Source organism: Thamnophis elegans, chromosome 2 (assembly GCF_009769535.1).
Source record: "Thamnophis elegans isolate rThaEle1 chromosome 2, rThaEle1.pri, whole genome shotgun sequence".
NCBI lineage: Eukaryota > Metazoa > Chordata > Lepidosauria > Squamata > Colubridae > Thamnophis > Thamnophis elegans.
The window spans coordinates 172513180-172540041 of NC_045542.1; the positions used below are offsets into that span (position 1 = coordinate 172513180).

General features: G+C 45.8%; 3 protein-coding genes across 3 annotated transcripts; 2 read left to right on the forward strand and 1 right to left on the reverse strand.

Annotated features, from left to right (window-relative positions):
• Positions 1–1839: 1839 nt before the first annotated feature.
• On the forward strand, positions 1840–26155 carry LOC116503343 (zinc finger protein 91-like). The gene is made up of 5 exons (XM_032209708.1): positions 1840–2539; positions 3258–3339; positions 3972–5016; positions 6617–9402; positions 25780–26155. The coding sequence occupies exon 4, from the start codon at positions 6785–6787 to the stop codon at positions 9398–9400; it is 2616 nt and encodes an 871-aa protein (XP_032065599.1). The 5' UTR covers positions 1840–2539; positions 3258–3339; positions 3972–5016; positions 6617–6784; the 3' UTR covers positions 9401–9402; positions 25780–26155.
• On the reverse strand, positions 13129–15814 carry LOC116502597 (prefoldin subunit 6-like). Its single transcript, XM_032208473.1, has 5 exons — positions 15719–15814; positions 15269–15395; positions 13678–13748; positions 13470–13594; positions 13129–13343 (listed from the first exon to the last, which is right to left on the reverse strand). The coding sequence occupies exons 1-5, from the start codon at positions 15812–15814 to the stop codon at positions 13223–13225; spliced, it is 540 nt and encodes a 179-aa protein (XP_032064364.1). The 3' UTR covers positions 13129–13222.
• LOC116503363 (zinc finger protein 708-like) lies at positions 18824–25890 on the forward strand. Its single transcript, XM_032209732.1, has 4 exons — positions 18824–19532; positions 20235–20317; positions 21897–22023; positions 23838–25890. The coding sequence occupies exons 2-4, from the start codon at positions 20243–20245 to the stop codon at positions 25775–25777; spliced, it is 2142 nt and encodes a 713-aa protein (XP_032065623.1). The 5' UTR covers positions 18824–19532; positions 20235–20242; the 3' UTR covers positions 25778–25890.
• Positions 26156–26862: the final 707 nt, after the last annotated feature.

Sequence of the window (26862 nt, forward strand, 5' to 3'; positions counted from 1 at the left end):
CCCAGGGATCAACTCTCAGCCGCAACTACCCGACCATGCCAAGGTAGAAGAGCAGGCGCAGTGGCGCTAAGAGCCCCCTCCCCTGGGGGCACCTGGGTGCAATCGCGGATGCGGGTCTGCCTCTCATTCTCACAAAGAGACGCAAACAGAGAGCGAGAGGAAAGACGGGGAGCGAGGAAGGAGGAGACTCCCACCGCCAAAACTTAAAGGAAAAGTATAAAGTGAAAGTGACCTTCCCTTGTCGGACCAGAAGCCACAGTCTCTTCCCCGGAGACCCAATGAGCGAAACTCTTTCCTGGTTCGTCCACAGCAAAAGGGAGCAAAGCGAAAGGAGGAAACCCCCCCCCCCCAAAAGAGAGTCCTAGGTGGCTTTTCGTAGAGTTTCACAGGAAAGAAGCCAAGCGTTCATATAATTCAACATCATCATAATAATGTAACTCGGGATCGTGAGAAATGGGTGGAGGGGGAAAGGACAGCCAGTACCCTAAAACAGGGGTCTCCAACCTTGGCAACTTTAAGACGTGTGGACTTCAGCAACACTTGACAAAGCTGGCTGAGGAATTCTGGGAGTTGAAGTCCACAAGTCTTAAAGTTGCCAAGGTTGGAGACCCCTTCCCTAGAAGAGGTTAAAAACATCCTCCTCCCCTGATGCTTCTCAGGCGTCCAACAACTTCCTAGGAGGTGTTGGAAGAAATATCCTTCTGGGCTCACTTCCAAAGATATGGAAGCTGTTTGGAAGGATGGTTGAACGGAGGACAGGATCTCATGCCTTGGAGCTCCTGGGCGACAAAGGACAGAGACCCCTGAGCTTCCATGCCCTCTGGGCTTTTGAGTTTGAGCTTGTATTCCGATTGGTTGTCAGACTCTCCTGGGGCCACGCAGGGGCAATCCTAGACTGTCCTGAGAGCCAAGCTTGTCTGAGCTTTGGCTGGCTAAGGACTCAAAGGGGAGCTTCTTTTTCTACAACTTGGAAGGTATTTCTTGGCCTTTAAGGATTTGCACTTTGAGGCTGGGGAGGTCCAGGCGGCATTTCCATTTATCTTCCCAGTTAATACCATTTAAAATAATGTATTAATTGAATAAGTCAATTGAACATATTCCTCATTGTCCAGCGAGAGATTCCACTCTTTCCCTTTGAAAACGAAGCCCTGAAAGAAACACCATCGTTATTCTGAAGGGTCTTTGGGGCTGAGTGGAGGCCGAAGGGCTTGAAGAGCATCCATGGTTAGGGTTGACACTGCAGGGGTGGAGGGAGAAAAAGGGATCAGGGGACCCAATTCAGTTTCTGACACGGAGAAAGGAGAAGTCGAGTCCCTCACAAAGGACCCCAAGGAACCCTCCATGTTGGCGCTTCCCTCAGAGCCGCGTCTGTCTCCCTCCTCTCTTCCCGCCAGAATAGGCTCCTCCCACCCCTCTCGGGCCCCCTTTTCCCGCTTCGCGTCTGGGAATCGCACTGGGAGGGGGCGTGGCCAAGAAGAAAGGGGAGGACTCACGCAAGCTCCCGTCTCGCCTGGAGTGGGGGTGGCTGGGTGTCACAGTCCCCTCCTCCCCGCCTGCCTGCACCAGCATCATTGGTCCCTCCCAGTCCCGCGTGGGTGCTCCTTCCCCCGTTCGCTTCCAGGGCTCCCGGCCAACGTGTCCCCCCCCCTCCCAGCATCAGCAGCAATAGGCGGCATCCACGGAGGCTTCCCATAAGAGAGGGGAGAAGGGGCATCGGGATGGGGCGGGGCTCGACAGGGAGATTTCGGAGTGGCTTCCAAGGAATCCGTTGCGCCAATGGGAAGCCTCCCTTCTGTTGAGTCATCTGTCTCCGGGCAAATTTCCCCCTGCAGAGAAAGCCTTTGGAGCAGAAAGAGAAGGGGGGAGCCGTATGACTCTCCTCCTTCTGCTCCACGGGGAGCCTGTTTCCCTGAACTATTGTGTGTGAGTGAGTGACGGAGAAAAAGAGAGGATCCCCAAAGGACGGAAGCGGCGTGCCCTCCGCGTGACTTTCTGCAAGTCCCCTTTTGCACCAGGACCCGGGAAGGCGCGCGATCTCCGCCTGGTTTCTCCCGGATGCCGCTTGCAAAGCTCGCTCTCCAGGGCAGGTGCAACTCCGGGCAGAGGCTGCCCTGCAAAAGCCTCCAAAGCTGCCCCCGCGGGCGCCATTTCACCCCAGATGCCGGCAGGGGGCGCACTCTTGGCTGCCCACTGCCGAGGCCACTGCGCATGCTCCACTCGATCTGCGTGGTTGGGTAGTTTCGGACGCGAGTCGCTCCCTGGGAATCTGGTGGGGGCGGGCAAGGACGGGTCCGCGACTCAGATCTTCCACAGGAGGGGGAACGAGGTTCGGAGGGAGCGGGAAATCCGCCCCATAACGGCTCTTGGCTGTGCATGGGGGAAATCCAAGAGTGAGGCAGTGGGGAGGAGAGAAGGAAGCCCAAAGGAATCCCCTGCTCGCATCTTCGGATTCCTGGAAGACTGGAAGGATCCTTGGAGAGCCAACGGAGACCAGTTGCCCGGCCGCGCCAGTAGCTGGAGGCTCAGGATACCTCACTAGGTAAGGGAAGACTTTCCACTGGATTGGAGGTTTTCTAGAAAGATTCCAGTTATTCTTCATTCTCGGCGTCTTCTCGGGACCCCATAAAGAAAGCTAGAACTCCCTCTTCAAGCTAGAAGACTTAAGGCGCACAAAGGAATCCCCTCCCTTCAGAGCAAGCCTAGGACCCTAACCCTAACCCTAGGATTTGCCTTTCACAGAAGACCGACTCCTGTAGGGGCCACCTTGAGTTGCATTCTGGCTCCTCCTCCATCATGATTTCGCTTTGTCTTTGGCCTTCCTTAAGAGATAATTTTGACTAAATTCCTACACAGATCCCTGCTGGTCCATTTCCAACACCACCTGCACTTTCAGGCATGTTTCCTGGGTTGCTAGAACATCACTAATTTCTCTGGTTTCAAACTGAAGAGAGAGTGAGGGGGGAGAGAATTTACAGGGATTGAGCAAATGCTTCGGATGCGGAGGGTATAAACTGCCATGTGTTGTTCCGAAAGGTTAGGAGAACAATCTAACTGAGCTTAGTTCTTCAGCATGTGGTGGGGTTTGGTCTTCTCCTTTTATTCATGGCTCCCATGATGGAGCCCATGAAAGTAAGTGTGAAGAGACAAAAATGGAGGTTTCCAGGGCAGGACAGGAAGAAACCTTAAGCTGTGCCTTCAGGATAGAAAAGATGAAGTTGAACTCTTTCCTGTTTCCATTCTGTCTCTCTCATTTCTAGTGGACAAAATGGAGTCACCGTTGTTCACTGAATCTTCTCCTCCTATTGGTGGAGTGAAAGAGCTGCTGGATTCCTGACTCAGGTAAGAAAGAAGAGGTTAGCCGCTTATATGGGGGAGAGTTAGGAGGCCTCTAATTTCCTTTGCCGACTGTACATATGATTACTGCTATTCCTGAGCAAAGGACAACAAGGAAATTTAAATTGATGATCAGTCAAACTAGGCCCATCTCTCAACTAAGTTTTGGAGATGAATGGAATTATTTAGTGGTTATGTCAGAGTGCGCACACTGTGACTATGTGAGACAACCCAGGAGCAGATACATCAAACAGAGGTTTGTGTTTAAATAGTGGTTTTATCTAAAAAGAATATATACATGTTCTTTAGTCCGACCTCAAAGAGAAAGCAATCAGCAAATTAAAGCACAGAAGCACACACGGAAAGAGAGATATACCCCAACAGGTCTCTTCTTATTACAGGCTCTTAAAATGGTATCGGCCCAAAAACCTTGCTGACTCATTCCCAGCATTACATCATGGTAGCAGTTGGTCAGCTCTTAAATCTTTACCCTGACAGGTTATATAATTCTGGTTTCAAAAAATGCCACATGGCACTTCATATTGCCTATCCCAAGTAAAGCAGACAGGAGACATGAGTGGTTAGGCTAAATATAGTTTGTTGTAACCATAATCTTGTTTTCCTATCATTGATGAAAGGAATAAAAACAGGAGAAGCAGAAATGTTAATAAAACGAAGGAGATCATCATAGATTTTAGAAACGGTCGGCCTGGTCATACTCCATTCCATATGAAGGATGCAGCAGTAGACATGGTCAACAGTATTAAGTGTTGCAAATGCAGGTACCAAAGAATCTGAACTGATCTCCACACATCATCCTTAGTGAAGCATGCAAACCAGCGTCTCCATTTCCTTCGTTGGATGAGGAGTATTTCTAGCAGGACTACCAGATTCTGTAACAGCTTTGTTCCCTATGCCTGGTAAACTTCCAAGATCTGTTTCTCTCGCCACGTATACATCCAAACTAAACTGTGTTGTTTCTCCGTGTCATATATGTGATTATATGCATAATTTTGTATTTAATTATTAGAGGTGGAGACCCTTAAGGACTGTACACAACAAAATTTCATTTTAATATATACCAAATAGCGTACATTCAAAGTGAGAATAAAGTTATATTCTCTTTCTCCCTTCATAAATTGCTTTGTGTATCATCAGCATTTTGATGGCTGGAAATGCCTTCCTAGTATTTTCATGAAAGTTCATGAGAGTGAGCAAGGCTGACCCTTCAAAGAACCACAAAGACCATTTGGTTATTATGATACACAGAAATCCTACAGAACCTCTTGAAAATATCATGAAATGTTGGGGCCACTGGCAGATGGTGTGTCTGAGGCACACTATGCCACTTGATCAAGGCAGGTTGCTGACATTGAAGGTCAGCAGAGTCAGTCAAAGTAGTGCTAAAATGTCGTAATTGGCTGTCAGGCATAGACTGTGAATGTTGTCCTTTTTATCATACTATATTAAGTCCGACTAGGGGAAGGCCCAGTCAAGAATTTTCACTTTGTGCTCTTAGGCTTTGCAGATTAAAGGAGGTCTTGCAAATTCTATCTGCTCACATGGATTCTTCCTTGTTTAGAGTCCTGTGTCCTTTGGGGAGGTGGTTGCTGCTTGATCCCAACCAGAAAGTCCTGCATGAAGAAGTCATGTTGGAAATGTCTAGAATCATGGCTTCTTTAGGTGAGGGTTCCCTCTGGAGGAAAATTTAAGTCATAGCAAGGTGTCACTAGATACTTTATTTACAACTTGGATATGTACATAAGTTGTTAAAAATGATTCCATACTCTCCTTTTTTCCTCTTATATTAATTCCGGTCCCCTGTCATGGTCTTTTAAGTTGCATTTAGAAGAAAGAGATCAGTATAGTGACCAGCAAGGGTTGACATTCAGTCTTGTAATCAGTGACGTGCGGTGAGCTTCATGGCCGGTGAGGCAAGCGCGAAAGCCCCGGTGCCGCATCCGCCATAGAGCGGGACCGGGACCCGCTCTATGGTGGAAGCGGGACCGGGACTTTAAAGCCCTGCTGCCACTTTAAAGCCCTGCCACCCGCGATGTGGCAGCAGGGCTTTAAAGTGGCGGCAGGGCCCTGGCGGCAGGACTTTAAAGTCCTAGCACCGTCCGCCATAGAACAGGAGCCGGTCCTGCTCTATGGCGGACGGTGCCGGGACGCGGCGGCAGGGCTTTAAAGTGGCGGCAGGGCCCCGGCGCCAGGACTTTAAAGTCCTGGCACCGTCCGCCCATTCCTCCCCCCACCATCGCTGTGTCCAACAAGCCAGGTGTCTCGCGTTTATGGCGAACATAAATGCGAGACACCTGGCCTGTTGGGACACAGTGGTGAGAATGTCGCTGCCGCACTCCACCGCATGCCCTCCCCGCCTCCTCCGCCCCACCGCTATGAAGAAAGAAACACACACACACAGACAAATTCCTTACAAAAAATTACAAATTAAATTACAATAATTTTGAATCCCCTCTCTCCCTCCGTCCGATCCATATACCTTTTCCAGCTGTGGAAACACTTTCAACTCTCCTCTTGTCCACCCACCATAATGAAAATGTAAAAAATTAAATAAAAAAGCAACAGGGACGATTTGCTGCTCCCAGATCAGGAGGTGGGAGAATCATGTGCCTCCTTTGCATAGGGAATTTTTCGCCTTTTAACCCTTGCTCAGAGTTAAGCAAGGGTTAAAAGGCGAAAAATTTCTTATGCAAAAGAGGCCCATAGTTCTCTCGCCTCCCTCTACAGTTAGCATTAAGCAGACTCAGAGTCACTGTGACTCTGGAATCTGGCAGCAACTACCTTAGCCTTTTTAATTATTTTAAAATTTCTTTTCTTTTCCTCATGACACTGGTGAGGCCCCGCCTCCCCTGACTGCACTTCCCTGCTTGTAATCATCTTTGACCCACCCCTGGGTCATTACTGCAGAGTTATTGGAAAGATGATCAGGGATAGGATGTTTTTGCCTGTTGTAGTTGTCCTACTCAGCAATAAATTTTGTCTTGCTTTATGTTGCAATGACATATGTTCTCTTACTAAATGCAAGTTGGGTGCCTCATAGATGAGACAAGTTGGGTGCCAAGTCCTGTTGTCAAGACTTGTTTTTTTGCTTTAAGCTTTTAATGAGGGTTAGATGAACAGCCACACTAGTGTTTTAAGTTAGTAACTAATATTCATATGCTGTCATTTCCCTCGGTGCAGACGCCCAGTAATAGATAAACCTGTGCATAGGAATACCAAAGTGGAGATTGTAGATTATTCTAATTTATTTCTCTTCCCCCAGCAAGCATTTGATGCGCAGAAGAAGGGAAATGACCAGGAGTCAAATTTAGTGCCATTGCGAATAATCAAAACTGAAATTCCTGAGGAGACATCTACAAATTATCGGGGAAGGAGAAAACGTGGAAAGAAGCACAATCGGAGAGAAAAAACTATTTTTGAGTGTGTGGAAATGGATCGTTTCCTGACCCAACATGATTCCAAAGAAAGTACGGAGAAATGTCGAAGTAGAAAAAGATTCAAAGCAAGCCCTAATGTTAGTAACCACTACAAAAGTGCAAAAGTTTCCAGCAGTAATAATGTTACTTCACATAAAATGATTCAGGCAAGGGAGAAGCCCTACAATGGTATGGACTATGGAAAAAGCGTGGGGTTGAGAGGTAATTTAAGTTCTCATAAAAAGATCCACACTAGAGAAAAGCTCTATAAGTGCCTGGAATGTGGAAAGAGCTTCAAGTATAAAGCCTATCTGAAATCCCACAAAAGGATCCATAAAGCGAGAAAACGCTATGAATGCACTGAGTGTGGAAAGAGCTTCAGTGTAAAGAGTTCTCTCACTTACCATAAAAGGGTCCACACAGGAGAAAAACCCTATAAATGCTTAGATTGTGGGAGGGGCTTCAGCCAAAGCAGTGCCCTTGCTTCCCATAAAAGGGTCCACACAGGAGAAAAACCCTATAAATGCCTAGATTGTGGGAGGGGCTTCAGACAAAGCAGTGCCCTTGCTTCCCATAAAAAGATACATACAGGAGAAAAACCCTATAAATGCATGGAGTGTGGAAGGGGCTTCAGCCGAAGTGGTAGCCTTGCTTCCCATAAATTGGTCCACACAGGAGACAAACCCTATGAATGCCTGGAGTGTGGAAAGAGCTTCAGTGTAAGGTCTTCTCTTACTTCTCATAAACGGATCCACACAGGAGAAAAACCCTATAAATGCCTAGATTGTGGGAGGGGCTTCAGCCAAAGCAGTGGCCTTGCTACCCATAAATTGGTTCACACAGGAGAAAAACCCTATAAATGCCTAGATTGTGGGAGGGGCTTCAGCCAAAGCGGTAGCCTTGCTTCCCATAAATTGATCCACACAGGAGAAAAACCCTATAAATGCCTAGATTGTGGGAGGGGCTTCAGCCAAAGCAGTGGCCTTGCTTCCCATAAATTGGTCCACATAGGAGAAAAACCCTATGAATGCCTGGAGTGTGGAAAGAGCTTCAGGAGAAAGAGTACTCTTACTTCTCATGAACGGATCCACACAGGAAAAAAACTCTATAAATGCCTAGACTGTGGGAAGAGCTTCAGCCAAAGCAGTGGCCTTGCTACCCATTATCGAGTCCACACAGGAAAAAAACCCTATAAATGCCTAGATTGTGGGAAGAGCTTCAGCCAAAGCAGTTCCCTTGCTGCCCATTATCGGATCCACACAGGAGAAAAGCCTTATAAATGCACGGAGTGTGAAAAGAGCTTCAGTGTAAAGAGTTCTCTTACTTCTCATAAAAGGATCCACACAGGAGAGAAACCCTATAAATGCAAACAGTGTGAGAAGAGCTTCAGCAGTAGTAGTTACTTCAGGCGCCACAAAATGATCCATACAGGGAGAAAACCTTATAAATGTGTGGATTGTGGACAAAGGTTCAGTCGGAAGAGTTTCCTTACTTCCCATAAAAGGGTACATACTGGAGAAAAACCCTTTAAATGCATACAGTGCGGGAAGAACTTCAGCACTAGTAGTTACCTGATATGCCATAGACGGATCCATTCAGGGGTAAAACCCTATAAATGTCTAGACTGTGGGAAAAGGTTCAGTATGAAGAGTTATCTTACTTACCATAAAAGGATACATTCTGGAGAAAAACCCTATAAATGTGTAGACTGTGGGAAGACCTTCAGTACAAGCAGTTATTTTACTAAACATAAATTGATCCATGTGGGAGAGAAACCCTTTAAATGCATAGAGTGTGGGAAAAGCTTTAGTCAAAGTGGTGGCCTTACTTCCCATCAAAGGATTCATACAGGAGAGAAACCCTTTAAATGCCTAGACTGTGGGAAGGGTTTCAGCCAAAGCAGTGCCCTTGCTTCCCATAAACGAGTCCACACAGGAGAAAAACCCTATAAATGCACGGAGTGTGGAAAATGCTTCACTACAAGCAGTGCTGTTGCTTCTCACAAACGGATCCATACAGGAGAGAAACCCTATAAATGCCTAGACTGTGGGAAGGGTTTCAGCCAAAGCAGTGCCCTTGCTTCCCATAAACGAGTCCACACAGGAGAAAAACCCTATAAATGCCTAGACTGTGGGAAGGGTTTCAGCCAAAGGAGTGCCCTTGTTTCCCATAAACGAGTCCACACAGGAGAAAAACCCTATAAATGCATGGAGTGTGGAAAGAGCTACAGAAACAGCAGTTACCTGAACTTCCATAAACGGTTTCACACAGGAGAGAAACCCTATACATGCATGGAGTGTGGAAAGAGCTTCAGTGTAAAGAGTTCTCTTACTTCTCATAAACGGATCCACACAGGAGAAAAACCCTATAAATGTCTAGAGTGTGGGAAGAGTTTCCACAACAGTAGTCAACTTGGTATCCATAATAGGACCCATACAGGGGAAAAACCTTATAAGTGCACAGTCTGTGGAAAGACCTTCGCTGCTAGTGGCCATCTGATTTACCATAAAAGAACCCACACAGGAGAGAAGCCTTATAAATGCTTGGAATGTGGAAAGGGCTTCTGTGATAACCGTACCCTTACTTCCCATAACAGGATTCATAAAGGAGAGAAATCATGTATGCCATGAATTTGGGAAGAGTTTGAGTACAAGCCAGTCCCTTCATTTTCATTTCATTTCATTTTATTAAGATTTATAGGCCGCCCTTTTCCCTGAGGGGACTCAGGGCGGCTTACAATCACAGGGAAGGGGGTGCAATATCAGAAGACAAACAATGTGCGAACAAAAGAAAATAATAAAACACAACTTTTATTCAACAGTCAACACTCGGGCGGGTAAATTGGGAACCTATCCCCAGGCCTAATGGGAGAGCCAGGTCTTGAGGGCTGCGCGGAAGGTCTGGATGGTGGTGAGGGTACGGATCTTGACGCGGAGATACTTACCACATTAATACCACACATGGAAGAAATTGCACTAGTGTAATTAAGTCATCTGTTCCCATAAGAGGATCCACACAGGAGGGAAATAGAAATGTACAGAATGAGGAAGGTGTTTTTGTGAACACAGAATGCTTCTCAAGAAAGAATCCACAGAGGAGAGAAAAAATCTCCCGTGGAAAGCAATCAATTTATTTACCATATTAATACTCTCCTAACCTAGCTGAAAGGGGCTTTAAAAATGTGTCGGCCCTGAAGATTACATATATGGAACCATATTTTATTGTAGCCTTTGTACTCTTTTTTTATTAGCATTTAGGTTTGTAGTAAATGAATTTAAAAATACTTTCAGGCTCGCCACTTTCTAACTGTTGAAAGGCAGGGGGGTTGTAAAGATAAGGGGGGAATGTCATATTTAGGTCGCATTTCCTGTGGGAAGAGAAGAGACCTGCAGCTGGCCGGAGGTGGAATTTGGAGTCGCCAGGCTGTTGGACTGACAAGTGATTGAAGATTTTGAGTTTTTTGGGGGGTTCAAACTTTTGCTTTTATAGGGTGTAATTCTGGATCTGGTTCAGAGTTGGAGTTCTACCAAATCCTTGACAATTTAATGTGTTCCTAATAAATGGATTTGAAAAGAAAGATGGATGCCATGGACTTTAATTTTCAGGACACATTACTTGGAGGCTTGAGAAAATGGATTTATTGATCTAACATTTTTTTAAAGATCTTGATTTAAGTTATTCATTGGTCGGTTTCTCTGATCAATCATTACCGTATTTTCTATTTCTCAAGATTTTCAAATGCCGCTTTACTGGCTCCTTCATTTTGTGTTCTCAAGTTCATCAGAAAGATCAATCATAGTTGACATATCAGGTTGCTATGGTTTTGGAGAAAACAGTTACAAGCATGATTGTGACTTTGTACATTTTATCGATATATTTTTGAAGAACAGATTTCCTGATTATTAACAACCTTTCTCATATGTAAGAGAACTTATCGGAGGGAGGGGGAGTAGAATAAAATTTTAGAAAGTGCTAGAGGGGTGGTGGAATGAGTTCAGATCTGACTCAGTTTCACGTTGCACAGTGATACATTGAAAACCATGAAATGAGAAAAGTATTAGCAAGGTAGATTTATATATGAAAGAAGCAAAGAAGAGACATAGCCTATAAAATTGGGGAACATTGCTCATTATAAAATCTTGGCATTTTTAAGTAATCTTAATTACGTAATTTTGCAGCTGTGGAATCCATGCAGCATTGATAATGCTTTGGCCAACTTTATCTTCTTTACATCAGAGTATTCAAAGGATAAACAGAGAACAGAAAGCCTTTGGCTGCTTTCTACAGTCTGAGCATCCATTTGGACTTTTGAGTGATAGACGAGGATTTGTGCTTCAAGGAGTCAATGGGAAGACATTTACCAGCATCTTTTCATTAAATACAATTAAATAATATAGTAGTTGAATATATTATTATTTCAAGGTATTTCGTATTCTCCAGCCATGAATTTCACCCTTTCTCTTTGCCTTGTAAGAGATACCATTGTTATTTTGAAGGATATTTGGGGGTGAGTAGAGTCATGTAGTAGGATCTGAGGATACTCCCAGTCATTCAGCCTCAGCCATGGAGTGAGCCTGAGGGATCCACTGAGGTGTTTTCCTTCAGGGAACCTGCTGAATTGAGGGGAGCGGCCCCCCAAACTCTGGTCCTTCTTTAGGGTTGGGGACTTTTTTCTGGCTTGCCTAAATCAGGGATACTTTAAAGCATGTGGAGGTGGTGGGGCCCCAAGATCCTCAAGGTGGGGGTGTTGGAAAGATATTCTTGGCTGGACACCATTGAGGTAGAGGAGGGCCTGAGGGAGAGGAGAGGCCCAGAGGGTGGCCTAATTCAGAGTCTGAGAGAAAGGAGGAGCAGGATTGGTCCCTGAGGAGCTCTGGAGATCCCTGAGGGCGGTGCTTCCCTCTGGAGGTGCCTCCTTCTCATCCTCTCAGCCCGTAAATAGGTTCCCAACCTCTCTCAGGACCACCGTTTCCTGCTGAGAGAAGTGAACTGGGAGGGGTGTGGGCAGAAGAGAAGGGGAGAAATCTCACTCCCACCTCCCTTGCCCTGCAGCCTTTTCTCCAACATCTTACTTACTGATTGGGGCTCCTTATCCCCTTCTAGGGACCCTGGATTGCACTCCCACCAGTAGCAACAGGGGACGTCAACATAGCCTATGTATGCTCCTCCCCGCCAAGAGAGGAGACACCTAGAGGCTGCCAACCTCAGAAGTGGAATTGGGGGGGGTCTCACCTCAGAAGTGGAATTGGGGGGGGGGGTCTGGCCAGGGTGGGTACTTTAGTTTAATGTATGTGTATGCCTTTCCTCGGGGAAAGGAGGGAGATTCGTGTCCAGCGGAGAAGCAGCTGAGGCGATTCCAAGACTCCTGTTTCCTGCCAAAACCTGACAGGCGCTGCTCGCCCGCCATTGGCTCGGCAGGTTAATGTGACCCAGCGGCCTCACACGCTGTCCCCCATGCCTCCGCCATCCATGCTCCCCCACCCCAGCAAAATGCCTGCGGCCGATCCAAAGCAGGGAACTTTCTTGGACAGAGCAATGGATCTCTGAGATCACCTGAGGAATGTGGGAGGGGGAGGGAAATCCCAAAATGGCTCGTATATGCAGAGAATCTGGATCTGGTGGTCTCCAGGCTTGGCTAAGTGCTTCAACCTGACTGGTGTGGGGAGACGGAATATTGAAACAATGCAGGGGTGTATCTTCAGGAGGGGGAAAGAGTACAGGTACACCTTGACTTACAACTGTTTGTTTAGTGCCAGTTACAACAGCACTGAAAAATGTGATTTGGTGGACCAACCCGACATGGGGAGAGTGGCAGGTGCATGCATGCACGTACACCACCATCTGTGTGAGCGGCAACCGTATGCATGCTCTGTACTCATGTGAATGGAGTTTTAGCAGGCAAGCGCCCTCCATTCACATGAGTAGAGGTTTATGCACCAGCTTTCCTTTCGTGAAAGTTCCTTTCACAAGTGCAGGTCCACCTGTACCTGTAGTTCACACAAATGGAGCTGCACACGCCTGTGTGTGCCTGCTACTAACATACCACCCCATGCTTGGCCAGGCTGCCAAGCGGGAAAGGTTGGGTACTGCTGAATTAGAGGAATCCAGGAGGAATGCGGTCTGTACCCCAGTTAAGCAAAGGGGTTCCTTTTACAGATGCTCAGGTTTTGTCCCTCGTCTGAAGTCAGGAAAAGTTTGTCTTCACATCTGGAAGATTCATCATGTCTTTTTCACGTGGCTGAGCTCACTTACCCAAGCACTTCAGCTGCACCCACCTTCAGATGGCTTCCCCTCACTGGGCATCTTCCTCTGGGAATTCTGGGTCCCCCACGCCCCAGTGAAAGAGAGGACACAAACAAAAGGTCCAACAGAATTTTATTTGAAGGGATCCAAATGGCCCCAATTGCAGGCCTGGGGGCCAGCCGGCGCACCCCTCCCTCCATGCTCCCCTTTCAGGTCTTGACGAACACCTTGCCGTGGGTCCGCTGGAATTCCTGCTGCAGCCGGCCCAGGGCCTCCCGATGCTGCTCCGACTTCCGCTCGTAATCCTGAATCTGAGCCTCGTAGCGTTTGCTGCGGACAGAGAACCAGGCCAGTGAATGCCTGAGCATGGGGCGAAACCTCAGAAGAGCTGTGGGGACCCTGACGTACACTGCCTCGGGAGCTGGAGGCCCCACCCAGGAACCCCCGCCCACTCACATCTCCCCTGTGATGTACTCCAGCCTCTTTCCCACAGTTGCTTTGGCTTCCTCTGTGTCCTGCTTCACCAGCACGGGACCAATGAGCTTGTAGACGGCATTAGAGGAGTCCAGCAGGTCCAATTCCTGGAGAGGAAGAAGAAGGAGGGCTGTTGTTGAAGGGGGCCCAGGGCAAGAGAGGAGAAGGAGAGAACCAGCTCGGCCCTCACCTCCTTCACCACATGGTTCTCCGTCAACTGAGCCTCCAGCTTCCGACGGGCTGTCATGCATTTGCTCATATCTGCAAGGAGGAAGAAAAGAGACACACACACCCTTTGTCGTTAGGATCCTTTCTTTCCTGAGCCTGTTTCCAGCAGCCATACCCCATCAGGTGTAGAGGAGACATCTATTACAAGTGTATCAGGAAAGGGACAGGACTCTATTCCTCCCCCCCCTCAGTACTACTAAAAGGCCCAGCAATTGGGGAAGAGCACTCTGAACACCTGCGAGAACCCTCCGCATCTTTGGGAACACCTCCAGCAGTCAGCAGGGGGACACGGGGGATTCCTCTAAGGGGGAGTCACAATGCTGTTTCCTTTCATCTTCTGGCTCTCCAGGATACAAGAGGAGCTGATAGGCTCTGGCTGGTTTGGGGGAGCGACCAGGAGATTGAAGGAAGGAGTGGACCCAGGCTCCAGTGCCCTGAGAGGCGGGCATTGAAGGGCAAAGATGCCATGGGGAGGTGAGGGCGAGAAGGAGCTAGTGGCCATCCAGATAGCCTCACCAGCCATTGTAGACTCAGCTTAGCAAGCTCTCTGTAAATGATTGGTGGCCACATGAAGTGTGGCTCCTATTGTTTTCATGCCGCCTAGTTGATGGGCTGCTAGCTGGGGAAGAGGGGAGCTGCACAAAAACTGTTTCTAAAACAGCTGCCACCTCCAGAATCCATATGGGAGAGAAACCGTATAAATGCCTCGAATGTGGAAAAAGCTTCTCTTACTTACCACAATAGGATCCAGACAGGAGAGAAACCCTATAAATATCCGGTGTGTGCAAAGAGCTTCAGTAGTAGCAGTTATCTAACCTCCCATAAAAGGATCCATACAGGGGAAAAACCCTATAAATGCATAGAATGTGGGAAAAGCTTCAGTTTGAACAGTTCCCTTGCTTCTCATAAAAGAATCCATACAGGTGAAACTAATATATGAGATAGACTCATTATATGCAAAGCAAGACAGTTCAAGCCGTCATTTGTCATAATTGTGAGGTGCGGCTTAGCGCTTCCGATGGGCCGCTCATGCTTTTGGCCAAATGAGAAGGAAAACACCGGATAAATGCTTTCTCGGGATGAGGGCTCCGAACGAGGCTCGGAGAACCTCTTTTATTAGGTACAAACAAAGAAAAGGTGTATACAATTACAACAAGAGACACATGATTAACTAAGTCTAATAATAATGTTACAACGTGGCAAAAAGCTCATGCTCTAGGGAGGGAGAGAAATACACGCATGGCTCACATTCCTGTATCCCTTTGAGGTGCTTGCCAAATGATATAATTGCAGAGGCCAGCACTGGACATCTTCGCACACAGGCTGGTACTGTTCTGCACGCTAATTAAAAGGAATGTTTACATATTGCTAAAAGGAATGTAATACATATCCTGGTATGGTGTTTTCTCCATCCTTGTGTATGTGTGTGTGTTTCAGGCAGCCGAAACTGCCCTGCACACACACCAATGATGGATTCCAACATCTCCTCTGTTTTTGTTTTAAAATGACAAGGAGGAAAACAGACATATCAAATGCAGAATTGTCCTCATCACTGGTTATGGCAAACACCTTTATAGACAGGCTGTTCTCCAACTCATGCTCGTCCTCAGGTTCCAGAAGGGATTTGGTTTCGTTGATCAAAATATCCTTCCTAGCTGAGGAAAAAAGGCCTTTGCACAGCTGAAAAAGAGAAGGCATGCATTGAATACAACAACAGAGTGACACAAGTAGTACTATAATACACATGATGGATGAAAAAATGCTCCTTAGCCAGGAGCCATCCAGTAGCCAGGACCACAGACCATCCCACCAGGCTGGCAGTATGTCTTCTTGAATCTGGGAAGCCAGCTCCTTAAGGAAGTGATCTGATGCTTGACCAATTGAGAGGTGTCTGACAAGTTAAAACAACACATATTTCTGACAGATTCACAGCCTAGATGATGTACTAATAACAGAAAATCAATAGCAGCACGATTGTCTAGAACAGCGTGTCTAATCTCTACCTGTTCCTGATTCAAGGCGGCTATGGCTGCAGATGTGATATTGATGGTTTTTGCAAGGGAACAGGCGATGCGGTGGGCTGTCCTGTGGTTGTGCATTGCTAATGCCGGAATGCCAAGTATGGATATAGCAAGGGAAAGATATTCAGCCTCGTTAAAAAGATTAATCGAGCTGTCACATGATTCATCAAGGACTACTGATGACCTCCGTGGCCGTGGACTGAGATTCTGTTTGGTCGGTGGAACCAAACTGCAGTAAGACGACTCAGACAGTTTTTTGACCACATGTGAAAAACCAACCAGCGTGAGCCCAATTGTAGGAAATGTCCTCGTAAGTGGAGCTGTTGGCGGGAAAGATTCCCGTAGGCATACAAGATTGTGTGAGGGAAGCAGTACAATTTTTAATGTGTGCACATGTAACGTTGTGTCCGCTGGCTACAAAGGGTGTGGTGAGAGACATGGCATCAGCAGGGAGCTCCCTTGTGATAGGGCCCCACATCGGAGAGTTGCCGTAATTAACTTCCTCCCCTTTTTTAAACATGGCCAGCTGGGTGTCATTTAAAATGACGGAAAAAGGCGTGCAAACTGGTATTAAACAATTCCCTAATAACATGTGCATGTCCACAGCTTTGCTTAGGCAAACGTCAGTCAGGTTTGGGCATGGGGTTTGTGCGACATTGATTTGCCCAATGAAATCCTCTTTTACAGCAAGGACAGACTGTTTTTGACCGCGGCGGGCGAGAGCTCTCATCAGAAAAGAGGACTTTGGACCACTGAGCAACAGACCAGGTCTGTTTTTCTTTAGCCCAGGTAAGACGCTCCTGACGTTGCTTGTTGTTCAGGAGCGGCTTAACAAGAGGAATACGACGTTTGAAGCGCATGTCCAGGATCCGTCTGTGTGTGGTGGCTCTTGATGCACTGACTCCAGCCTCAGTCCACTCTTTGTGAAAATCCCCAACACTTTTGAATGGCCTTTTCCTGACAATCCTCTCCAGGCTGCAGTCATCCCTACTGCTTGTGCACCTTTTTCTTCCACACTTTTACCATCCACATAACTTTCTATTAATGTGCTTTGATTCAGCACTTTGGGAACATCCAACTTTTTTTGCAATTACCTTTTGAGGCTTTCCCTCCTTATGGAGGGTGTCAATGATGATTTTCTGCACAACTGTCAGGTCAGCAGTCTTTCCCATGATTGTGATTCCTACTGAACCAGACTGAGAGACCATTTAAAGGCTCAGGAACCCTTTGCAGGTGTTATGGCTTAATTAGCTGATTAGAGTAGGACACTTTGAACCTAGAATACTGCTCCTTTTCACAATATTCTAATTTTCTGAGATTGTGGATTTGGGGTTTTCATGAGCTGTAAATCTTTATTTATTTATTTATTTATTATTTAACTTGTATGCCGCCCACTCTCAGAAGACTCAGCGCGGCTTACAAATAAAAAGGAAAGGGGGATATAAAAAATAAAAACAACAGTTAAAAAATAATCATTACAATTATGACAAATCACGGCTTGAACTATCTTGCTTTGCATGTAATGAGTCTATTTCATGTACTATTAGTTTCACCTTTTAAGTTGCATTACTGAAATAAATGAACTTTTACACGATATCCTAATTTTTCGAGTTTTGCCTGGACAAGCCCATTTGGTTGAGTATGTGTTGGGCTCACGTTAATCCTGCTGTAAGAAATGTGGCCAGTGAGTTTATGATTGCAACTATTGCAGCTTTATTTTTTTAAAAAATTACGGATCCAACAGTGTATTCATATGAACAATATTTTTTTAAGGAGGGAACCAGCTTGATTTAAATAACTCAGCGTCTTCTAACCAGGACCATATTTTCTAACATCTTATAAAAAAAATATATCATTCATCTCAAAGTATGTGTGACAGAGATGTTTTCTGGATTTATGTTACATTCCCAAACTGCTGAATTTGTCAAGTATTTCATTATCACTTTACTACCATTGTATATTTTGTGATATCGAAATAATCAGAAAGGTCAATCCTATTTGAAATTTTAGTGGAAATTGCCATTTGGAGAAATCTTGTGTTGGTGTGATTATGATTGGTTTTTTTTTTAACCTTAATATAGTTCTAAAAATGCTTCTGCATGTCCCGATTAATTCTATTTCTCATTTTGAAGGGTTATTATATTATGGAAACAGTCATTGCACAATATAGATGATTCCTCTACATAATATACATGTAAATATGTTATATATATATATATATATATATATATATATATATATATGTATGTATGTATGTATGTATGTATGTATGTATGTATGTATGTATGTATGTATATATGTATATATGTATATATGTATATATGTATATATGTATATATGTATATATGTATATATGTATATGTACCTAAGGGTAGAACAAGAAGCAATGCGTGGAAACTAATCAAGGAGAGAAGCAACTTAGAACTGAGGAGAAATTTCCTGACAGTTATAGAACAATGAATCAGTGTAACAACTTGCCTCCAGAAGTTGTGAATGCCCCAACACTGGAAGTCTTTAAGATGTTGGATAGGCAAAGGGGTTGGCCTGGGAGAAAAAGGGATCAGGGGACCCAATTCAGTTTCTGACACGGAGAGAGGAGAAGTCGAGTCCCTCACAAAGGACCCCAAGGAACCCTCCATGTTGGCGCTTCCCTCAGAGCCGCGTCTCTCTCCCTCCGCTCTTCCCGCCAGAATAGGCTCCTCCCACCCCTTCTCTGGCCCCCTTTTCCCGCTTCTCGTCGGGAATCGCACTGGGAGGGGGCGTGGCCAAGAAGAAAGGGGAGGACTCACGCAAGCTCCCGTCTCGCCTGGAGTGGGGGTGGCTGGGTGTCATAGTCCCCTCCCAGTCCCGCGTGGGTGCTCCTTCCCCCGTTCGCTTCCAGGGCTCCCGGCCAACGTCCCCCCCCCCCCCCAGCAGCAGCAGCAGCAGCAATAGGCGGCATCCACGGAGGCTTCCCATAAGAGAGGGGAGAAGGGGCATCGGGAGGGGGCGGGGCTCGACAGGGAGATTTCGGAGTGGCCTCCAAGGAATCCGTTGCGCCAATGGGAAGCCTCCCTTTTGTTGAGTCATCTGTCTCCGGGCAAATTTCTCCCTGCGGGGAAAGCCTTTGAAGGAGAAAGAGAAGGGGGGAGCCGTATGACTCTCCTCCTTCTGCTCCACGGGGAGCCTGTTTCCCTGAACTATTGTGTGTGAGTGAGTGACGGAGAAAAAGAGAGGATCCCCAAAGGACGGAAGCGGCGTGCCCTCCGCGTGACTTTCTGCAAGTCCCCTTTTGCACCAGGACCCGGGAAGGCGCGCGATCTCCGCCTGGTTTCTCCCGGATGCCGCTTGCACAGCTCGCTCTCCAGGGCAGGTGCAACTCCGGGCAGAGGCTGCCCTGCAAAAGCCTCCAAAGCTGCCCCCGCGGCCGCCATTTCACCCCAGGTGCCGGCAGGGGGCGCACTCTTGGCTGCCCACTGCCGAGGCCACTGCGCATGCTCCACTCGGTCTGCGTGGTTGCGTAGTTTCGGGCGCGAGTCGCTCCCTGGGAATCTGGTGGGGGCGGGCAAGGACGGGTCCGCGACTCAGATCTTCCACAGGAGAGGGAACGAGGTTCGGTGGGAGCGGGAAACCCGCCCCATAACGGCTCTTGGCTGTGCATGGGGGAAATCCAAGAGTGAGGAGGAGAGAAGGAAGCCCAAAGGAATCCCCTGCTCGCATCTTCGGATTCCTGGAAGACTGGAAGGATCCTTGGAGAGCCAACGGAGACCAGTTGCCCGGCCGCGCCAGTAGCTGGAGGCTCAGGATACCTCACTAGGTAAGGGAAGACTGTTCCACTGGATTGGAGGTTTTCTAGACAGATTCCAGTTATCCTTCATTCTCGGCGTCTTCTCGGGACCCCATAAAGAAAGCTAGAACTGCCTCTTCAAGCTAGAAGACTTAAGGCGCACAAAGGAATCCCCTCCCTTCAGAGCAAGCCTAGGATTTGCCTTTCACAGAAGACCAACTTTTGTAGGAGCCACCTTGAGTTGCATTCTGGCTCCTCCATCATGATAGATTTCTCTTTGTCTTTGGCCTTCCTTAAGAGATAATTTTCACTAAATTCCTACCCAGATCCCTGCTGGTCCATTTCCAACACCACCTGCACTTTCAGGCATGTTTCCTGGGTTGCTAGAACATCACTAATTTCTCTGGTTTCAAACTGCAGAGAGAGTGGGGGGGGGGAGAGAATTTACAGGGATTGAGCAAAAGCTTTGGATGCCGAAGGTATAAACCGCCATGTGTTGTTCCGAAAGGTTAGGAGAACAATCTAACTGAGCTTAGTTCTTCAGCATGTGGTGGGGTTTGGTCTTCTCCTTTTATTCATGGCTCCCATGATGGAGCCCATGAAAGGAAGTGTGAAGAGACAAAAATGGAGATTTCCAGGGCAGGACAGGAAGAAACCTTAAGCTGTGCCTTCAAGATAGAAAAGATGAAGTTGAACTCTTTCCTGTTTCCATTCTGTCTCTCTCATTTCCAGTGGACAAAATGGAGTCACCGTTGTTCACTGAATCTTCTCCTCCTATTGATGGAGCTGAAAGAACTGCTGGATTCCTGACTCAGGTAAGAAAGAAGAGGTTAGCCGCTTATATGGGGGAGAATTAGGAGGCCTCTAGTTTCCTTTGCCGACTCTACATATCATTACTGCTATTCCTGAGCAAAGGACAACAAGCAAATTTAAATTTACGATCAGGCAAACTAGGCCCATCTCTCAACTAAGTTTTGGAGATGAATGGAATTATTTAGTGGTTATGTCAGAGTGCGCACACTGTGACTATGTGAGACAACCCAGGAGCAGATACATCAAACAGAGGTTTGTGTTTAAATAGTGGTTTTATCTAAAAAGAATATATACATACACGTTCTTTAGTCCGACCTCAAGGAGAAAGCAATCAGCAAATTAAAGCACAAAAGCACACACGGAAAGAGAGATATCCCCCATCAGGTCTCTTCTTATTACAGGCTCTTAAAATGGTATCGGCCCAAAAATCTTGCTGACTCATTCCCAGCATTACATCATGGTAGCAGTTGGTCAGCTCTTAAATCTTTACCCTGACAGGTTATATAATTCTGGTTTCAAAAAATGCCACATGGCACTTCATATTGCCTATCCCAAGTAAAGCAGACAGGAGACATGAGTGGTTAGGCTAACTATAGTTTATTGTAAGCATAATCTTGTTTTCCTATCATTGACGAAAGGAATAAAAACAGGAGAAGCAGAAATGTTAATAAAACGAAGGAGATCATCATAGATTTTAGAAACAGTCGGCCTGGTCATACTCCATTCCCTATGAAGGATGCAGCAGTAGACATGGTCAAAAGTATTAAGTGTTGCAAATGCAGGTACCAAAGAATCTGAACTGGTCTCCACACATCATCCTTAGTGAAGCATGCAAACCAGCGTTTCCATTTCCTTCTTTGGATGAGGAGTATTTCTAGCAGGACTACCAGATTCTGTAACAGCTTTGTTCCCTATGCCTGGTAAACTTCCAAGATCTGTTTCTCTCGCCACGTATACATCCAAACTAAACTGTGTTGTTTCTCCGTGTCATATATGTGATTATATGCATAATTTTGTATTAATTATTAGAGGTGGAGACCCTTAAGGACTGTACGCAACAAAATTTCATTTTAATATATACCAAATAGCGTACATTCAAAGTGAGAATAAAGTTATATTCTCTTTCTCCCTTGATAAATTGCTTTGTGTATCATCAGCATTTTGATGGCTGGAAGTGCCTTCCTAGTATTTTCATGAAAGTTCATGAGAGTGAGAAAGGCTGACCCTTCAAAGAACCACAAAGACCATTTGGTTACTATGATACACAGAAATCCTACAGAACCTCTTGAAAATATCATGAAATGTTGGGGCTACTGGTAGATGGTGTGCCTGAGGCACACTATGCCACTTGATCAAGGCAGGCTGCTGACATTGAAGGTCAGCAGAGTCAGTCAAAGTAGTGCTAAAATGTCGTAATTGGCTGTCAGGCATAGGCTGTGAATGTTGCCCTTTTTATCATACTATGTTAAGTCCGACTAGGGAAAGGCCCAGTCAAGAATTTTCACTTTGTGCTCTTAGGCTTTGCAGATTAAAGGAGGTCTTGCAAATTCTATCTGCTCACATGGATTCTTCTTTGTTTAGAGTCCTGTGTCCTTTGGGGAGGTGGCCATCCATTTCAACAGTGAAGAGTGGCTGCTGCTTGATCCCAACCAGAAAGTCCTGCATGAAGAAGTCATGTTGGAAATGTCTAGGATCATGGCTTCTTTAGGTGAGGGTTCCTCTGGAGGAAAATTTAAGTCATAGCAAGGTGTCACTAGATACTTTATTTACAACTTGGATATGTACATAAGTTGTTAAAAGTGATTCCATACTCTCCTTTTTTCCTCTTACATTAATTCTAGTCCCCTTTCATGGCCTTCTAAGTTGCATTTAGAAGAAAGAGATCAGTATAGTGCAATGTTCCCTCTAATTTTTTTTCAGTGTGAGCAGAAAAGTATAGTGTTTGAGCGGCATATTTTCATCCCTGAGCACCTGAATTTTTTTAACAGATGTCACCTAAGACAACAACTTCAGTATTATTTGAAACTCAAAGTTATGTTTATTCAAGGTACCCGCTTAATTAAAAGTGTTATATAATATCAGTATCACTTAACAGCGCTCCTGCTTAGCAACCAAAATGTTCCTCAGAAAGTCTGGCTTTTGAAGCATGCAAATCTTAAAGCTGTTGTTACAACACCCTCGCACCCCTAAACCTTTAGAAAAAAAACCCAGCGGTCTTCAACCCTGACAGCTTTAAGACTTGTGGACTTCAACTCCCAGAATTCCACCTCCAGTCACGTTGCGGCGACATCATCTGCGTGGATCTGCTCCATCTTCGGGTTTTTTTCACAGGGGGCAGGGCTGCCGCTGAAGATGCCAATGAGCCCCCCCCCCACCAGAATAACTGCTGCCGCCTCCCCCTCCTCCAAGAGAACCACCACATTTGCTGCCCGGCGCTGCCGGTGATGTGAAACTGCCAAAGCTCCCGCTGACAGCACCTCCGCTCGGAGCACCTGAGCTGGGCACCGCATTTACCCCTGCCGCCGCCTCATCCTCTGCCGTTCTTTTAAGAAGACATGAGGCCTTTTTTTCCTGCTCCCGCCCCCTCCGCCGCCTTTCTACTAACTCCCGTGGCCTCATGGCTCCTCAAAAGCACGGCAGAGGAGGAAGGGGGAGGGATAACGTGCGGGCTAGCTCAGGTGCTCCGCCTGGGGGAGGCACCACGGGCGGGGGTGCTGCTGACGGGAGCTTTGGTGGCTTCATCTCAGCCGCGGTGTCGGGCGGCAAATCCAGTGCTGTTAAAGGAGGAGGAGGAGGAGACAGCAGATATTCTGGTGGCGACAGGGGCTTTGGGGGGTTACTTCAGCCGCAGCGCCGGGCACAAGCGGCTAGGATTGGCCACCCACAGAGGACCTCCCCGGGCTTGCTTTGCTGAACACAGGGGCGACTGACGCTAGTTTGAGCAGCCGCGGCCGGCACAAACTACCGTCAGTCGCTCCGTGCTCATCAAAACAAGTCTGCGGAGGTCCTTTGATGGCGGCCAGTTCTACCTGCCTGCAAAGGACTTCCCCACGTTTGCTTTGGCAGAAATCACTGCGCGGCAGTTAGAGGGAACAATGGTTTAGTGACCAGGAAGGGTTTACATTCAGTCTTGTAATCATCTTTGACTGGGTCATTACTGCAGAGTTATTGGGAAGATGATCAGGGATAGGATGTTTTTGCCTGTTGTAGTTGTCCTACTCAGCAACAAATTTTGTCTTGCTTTGTGTTGCAATGACATATGTGCTCTTACTAAATGCAAGTTGGGTGCCTCATAGATGAGACAAGTTGGGTGCCAGGTCCTGTTGTCAAAACTTGTTTTTTTGCTTTAAGCTTTTAATGAGGGTTAGATGAACAGCCATGCTAGTCTTTTAAGTTAGTAACTAATATTCATATGCTGTCATTTCCCTCATTGCAGACGCCCAGTAATAGATAAATCTGTGCATAGGAATACCAAAGTGGAGGTTGTAGATTATTCTAATTTATTTCTTTTCCCCCCGCAAGCATTTGATACACAGAAGAAGGGAAATGACCGGGAGCCAAATTTAGTGCCATTGCAAATAATCAAAACTGAAATTCCTGAGGAGACATCTACAAATAATCGGGGAAGGAGAAAACGTGGAAAGAATCACAATTGGAGAGAAAAAACTATTTCTGAATATGTGGAAATGGATCGTTTCCTGACCCAACATGATTCCAAAGAAAGTACGGAGAAATGTCGAAGTAGAAAAAGATTCAAAGTAAGCCCTAATGTTAGTAACCACTACAAAAATTCAAAAAGTTTCAGCAGTAATAATGTTACTTCACATAAAAAGATCCAGGCAAGGGAGAAGCCCTACAACGGTGTGGACTATGGAAAAAGCGTGGGGTGGAGAGATACTTTAACTTTTCATGAAAAGATCCACACTAGAGAAAAGCTCTATAAGTGCCTGGAGTGTGGAAAGAGCTTCAAGTATAAAGGCTATTTGAAATCCCACAAAAGGATCCATAAAAGGAGAAAACCTTATAAATGTGTAGATTGTGGAAAAACGTTCAGTGTGAAGAGTTCCCTTGCTTGCCATAAAAGGAAGCATACTGGAAAAAAACCCTATAAATGTATGGAGTGTGGAAAGAGCTTCAGTGTAAAGAGTTCTCTTACTTCTCATAAACGGATCCACACAGGAGAAAAACCCTATAAATGTCTAGAGTGTAGGAAGACTTTCCACCACAGTAGTCAACTTACTTTGCATGAACGGATGCACACAGGAGAAAAACTCTATAAATGCCTAGACTGTGGAAAGAGCTTCAGCCAAAGCAGTGACCTTACTACCCATTTTCGGGTCCACACAGGAGAAAAGCCTTATAAATGCATGGAGTGTGAAAAGAGCTTCAGTGTAAAGAGTTCTCTTACTTCTCATAAAAGGATCCACACAGGAGAAAAACCCTATAAATGCAAACAGTGTGAGAAGAGCTTCAGCAGTAGTAGATACTTGAGGAGCCATAGAAGGATCCATTCAGGGAGAAAACCTTATAATTGTGTGGATTGTGGACAAAGGTTCAGTCTGAAGAGTTGCCTTACTTCCCATAAAAGAGTACATACTGGAGAAAAACCCTATAAATGCCTAGACTGTGGAAAGAGCTTCAGCCAAAGCGGTGGCCTTGCTACCCATTTTCGGGTCCACACAGGAGAAAAACCCTATGAATGCCTAGAGTGTGGAAAGAGCTTCAGTGTAAAGAGTGGTCTTACTTCTCATAAAAGGGTCCACACAGGAGAAAAACCCTATAAATGCCTAGATTGTGGGAGGGGCTTCAGACTAAGCAGTGGCCTTGCTATCCATAAATTGATTCACACAGGAGAAAAACCCTATAAATGCATGGAGTGTGGAAAGAGCTTCAGTGTAAAGTGTTCTCTTACTTCTCATAAAAGGGTCCACACAGGAGAAAAACCCTATAAATGCCTAGATTGTGGGAGGGGTTTCAGCCAAAGCAGTGGCCTTGCTACCCATAAACGAGTCCACACAGGAGAAAAACCCTATAAATGCATGGAGTGTGGAAAGAGCTACAGAAACAGCAGTTACCTGAACCTCCATAAACGGTTTCACACAGGAGAGAAACCCTATAAATGCATGGAGTGTGGAAAGAGCTTCAGTGTAAAGAGTTCTCTTACTTCTCATAAACGGATCCACACAGGAGAAAAACCCTATAAATGTCTAGAGTGTAGGAAGAGTTTCCGCCAAAGTAATCAACTTATTTTACATAACAGGATCCATACAGGGGAAAAACCTTATAAGTGCACAGTCTGTGGAAAGACCTTCGCTGCTAGTGGCCATCTGATGTACCATAAAAGAACCCACACAGGAGAGAAGCCTTATAAATGCTTGGAATGTGGAAAGGGCTTCTGTGATAACCGTACCCTTACTTCCCATAACAGGATTCATAAAGGAGAGAAATCATGTATGCCATGAATTTGGGAAGAGTTTGAGTACAAGCCAGTCCCTTACTTATCACATTAATACCACACATAGAAGAAATTGCACTACTGCAATTAAGTCACCTGTTCCCATAAGAGGATCCACACAGGAGGAAAATAGAAATGTACGGAATGAGGAAGGTGTTTTTGTGAAAATAGAATGCTTCTTAAGAAAGAATCCACAGAGGAGAGAAAAAATCTCCCGTGGAAAGCAATCAATTTATTTACCATATTAATACTCTCCTAACCTAGCTGAAAGGCGCTTTAAAAATGTGTCGACCCTGAAGATTACATATATGGAACCATATTTTATTGTAGCCTTTGTACTCTTTTTTATTAGCATTTAGGTATGTAGTAAATGAATTTAAAAATACTTTCAGGCTCGCCACTTTCTAACTGTTGAAAGGCAGGGGGGGTGTAAAGATAAGGGGGGAATGTCAGATTTAGGTCGCATTTCCTGTGGGAAGAGAAGAGACCTGCAGCTGGCCGGAGGTGGAATTTGGAGTCGCCAGGCTGTTGGACTGACAAGTGATTGAAGATTATGAGTTTTTTGGGGGGGGGGAGGGAGTTTCAGACTTTTGCTTTTTTAGGGTGTAATTCTAGATCTGGTTCAGAGTTGGAGTTCTACCAAATCCTTGACAATTTAATGTGTTCCTAATAAATGGATTTGAAAAGAAAGATGGATGCCATGGACTAATTTTCAGGACACATTACTTGGAGGTTTGAGAAAATGGTTTTATTGATCTAACATTTTTTTAAAGATCTTGATTTAAGTTATTCATTGGTCGGTTTCTCTGATTAATCTACCGTATTTTCTATTTCTCAAGATTTTCAAATGCCGCTTTACTGGCTCCTTCATTTTGTGTTATCAAGTTCATCAGAAAGATCAATCATAGTTGACATATCAGATTGCTATGGTTTTGGAGAAAACAGTTACAAGCATGATTGTGACTTTGTACTTTTTATCGATATATTTTTAAAGAACAGATTTCCTGATTATTAACAACCTTTCTCATATGTAAGAGAACTTATCGGGGGGGATGGGGAGTGGAATAAAATTTTAGAAAGTGCTAGAGGGGT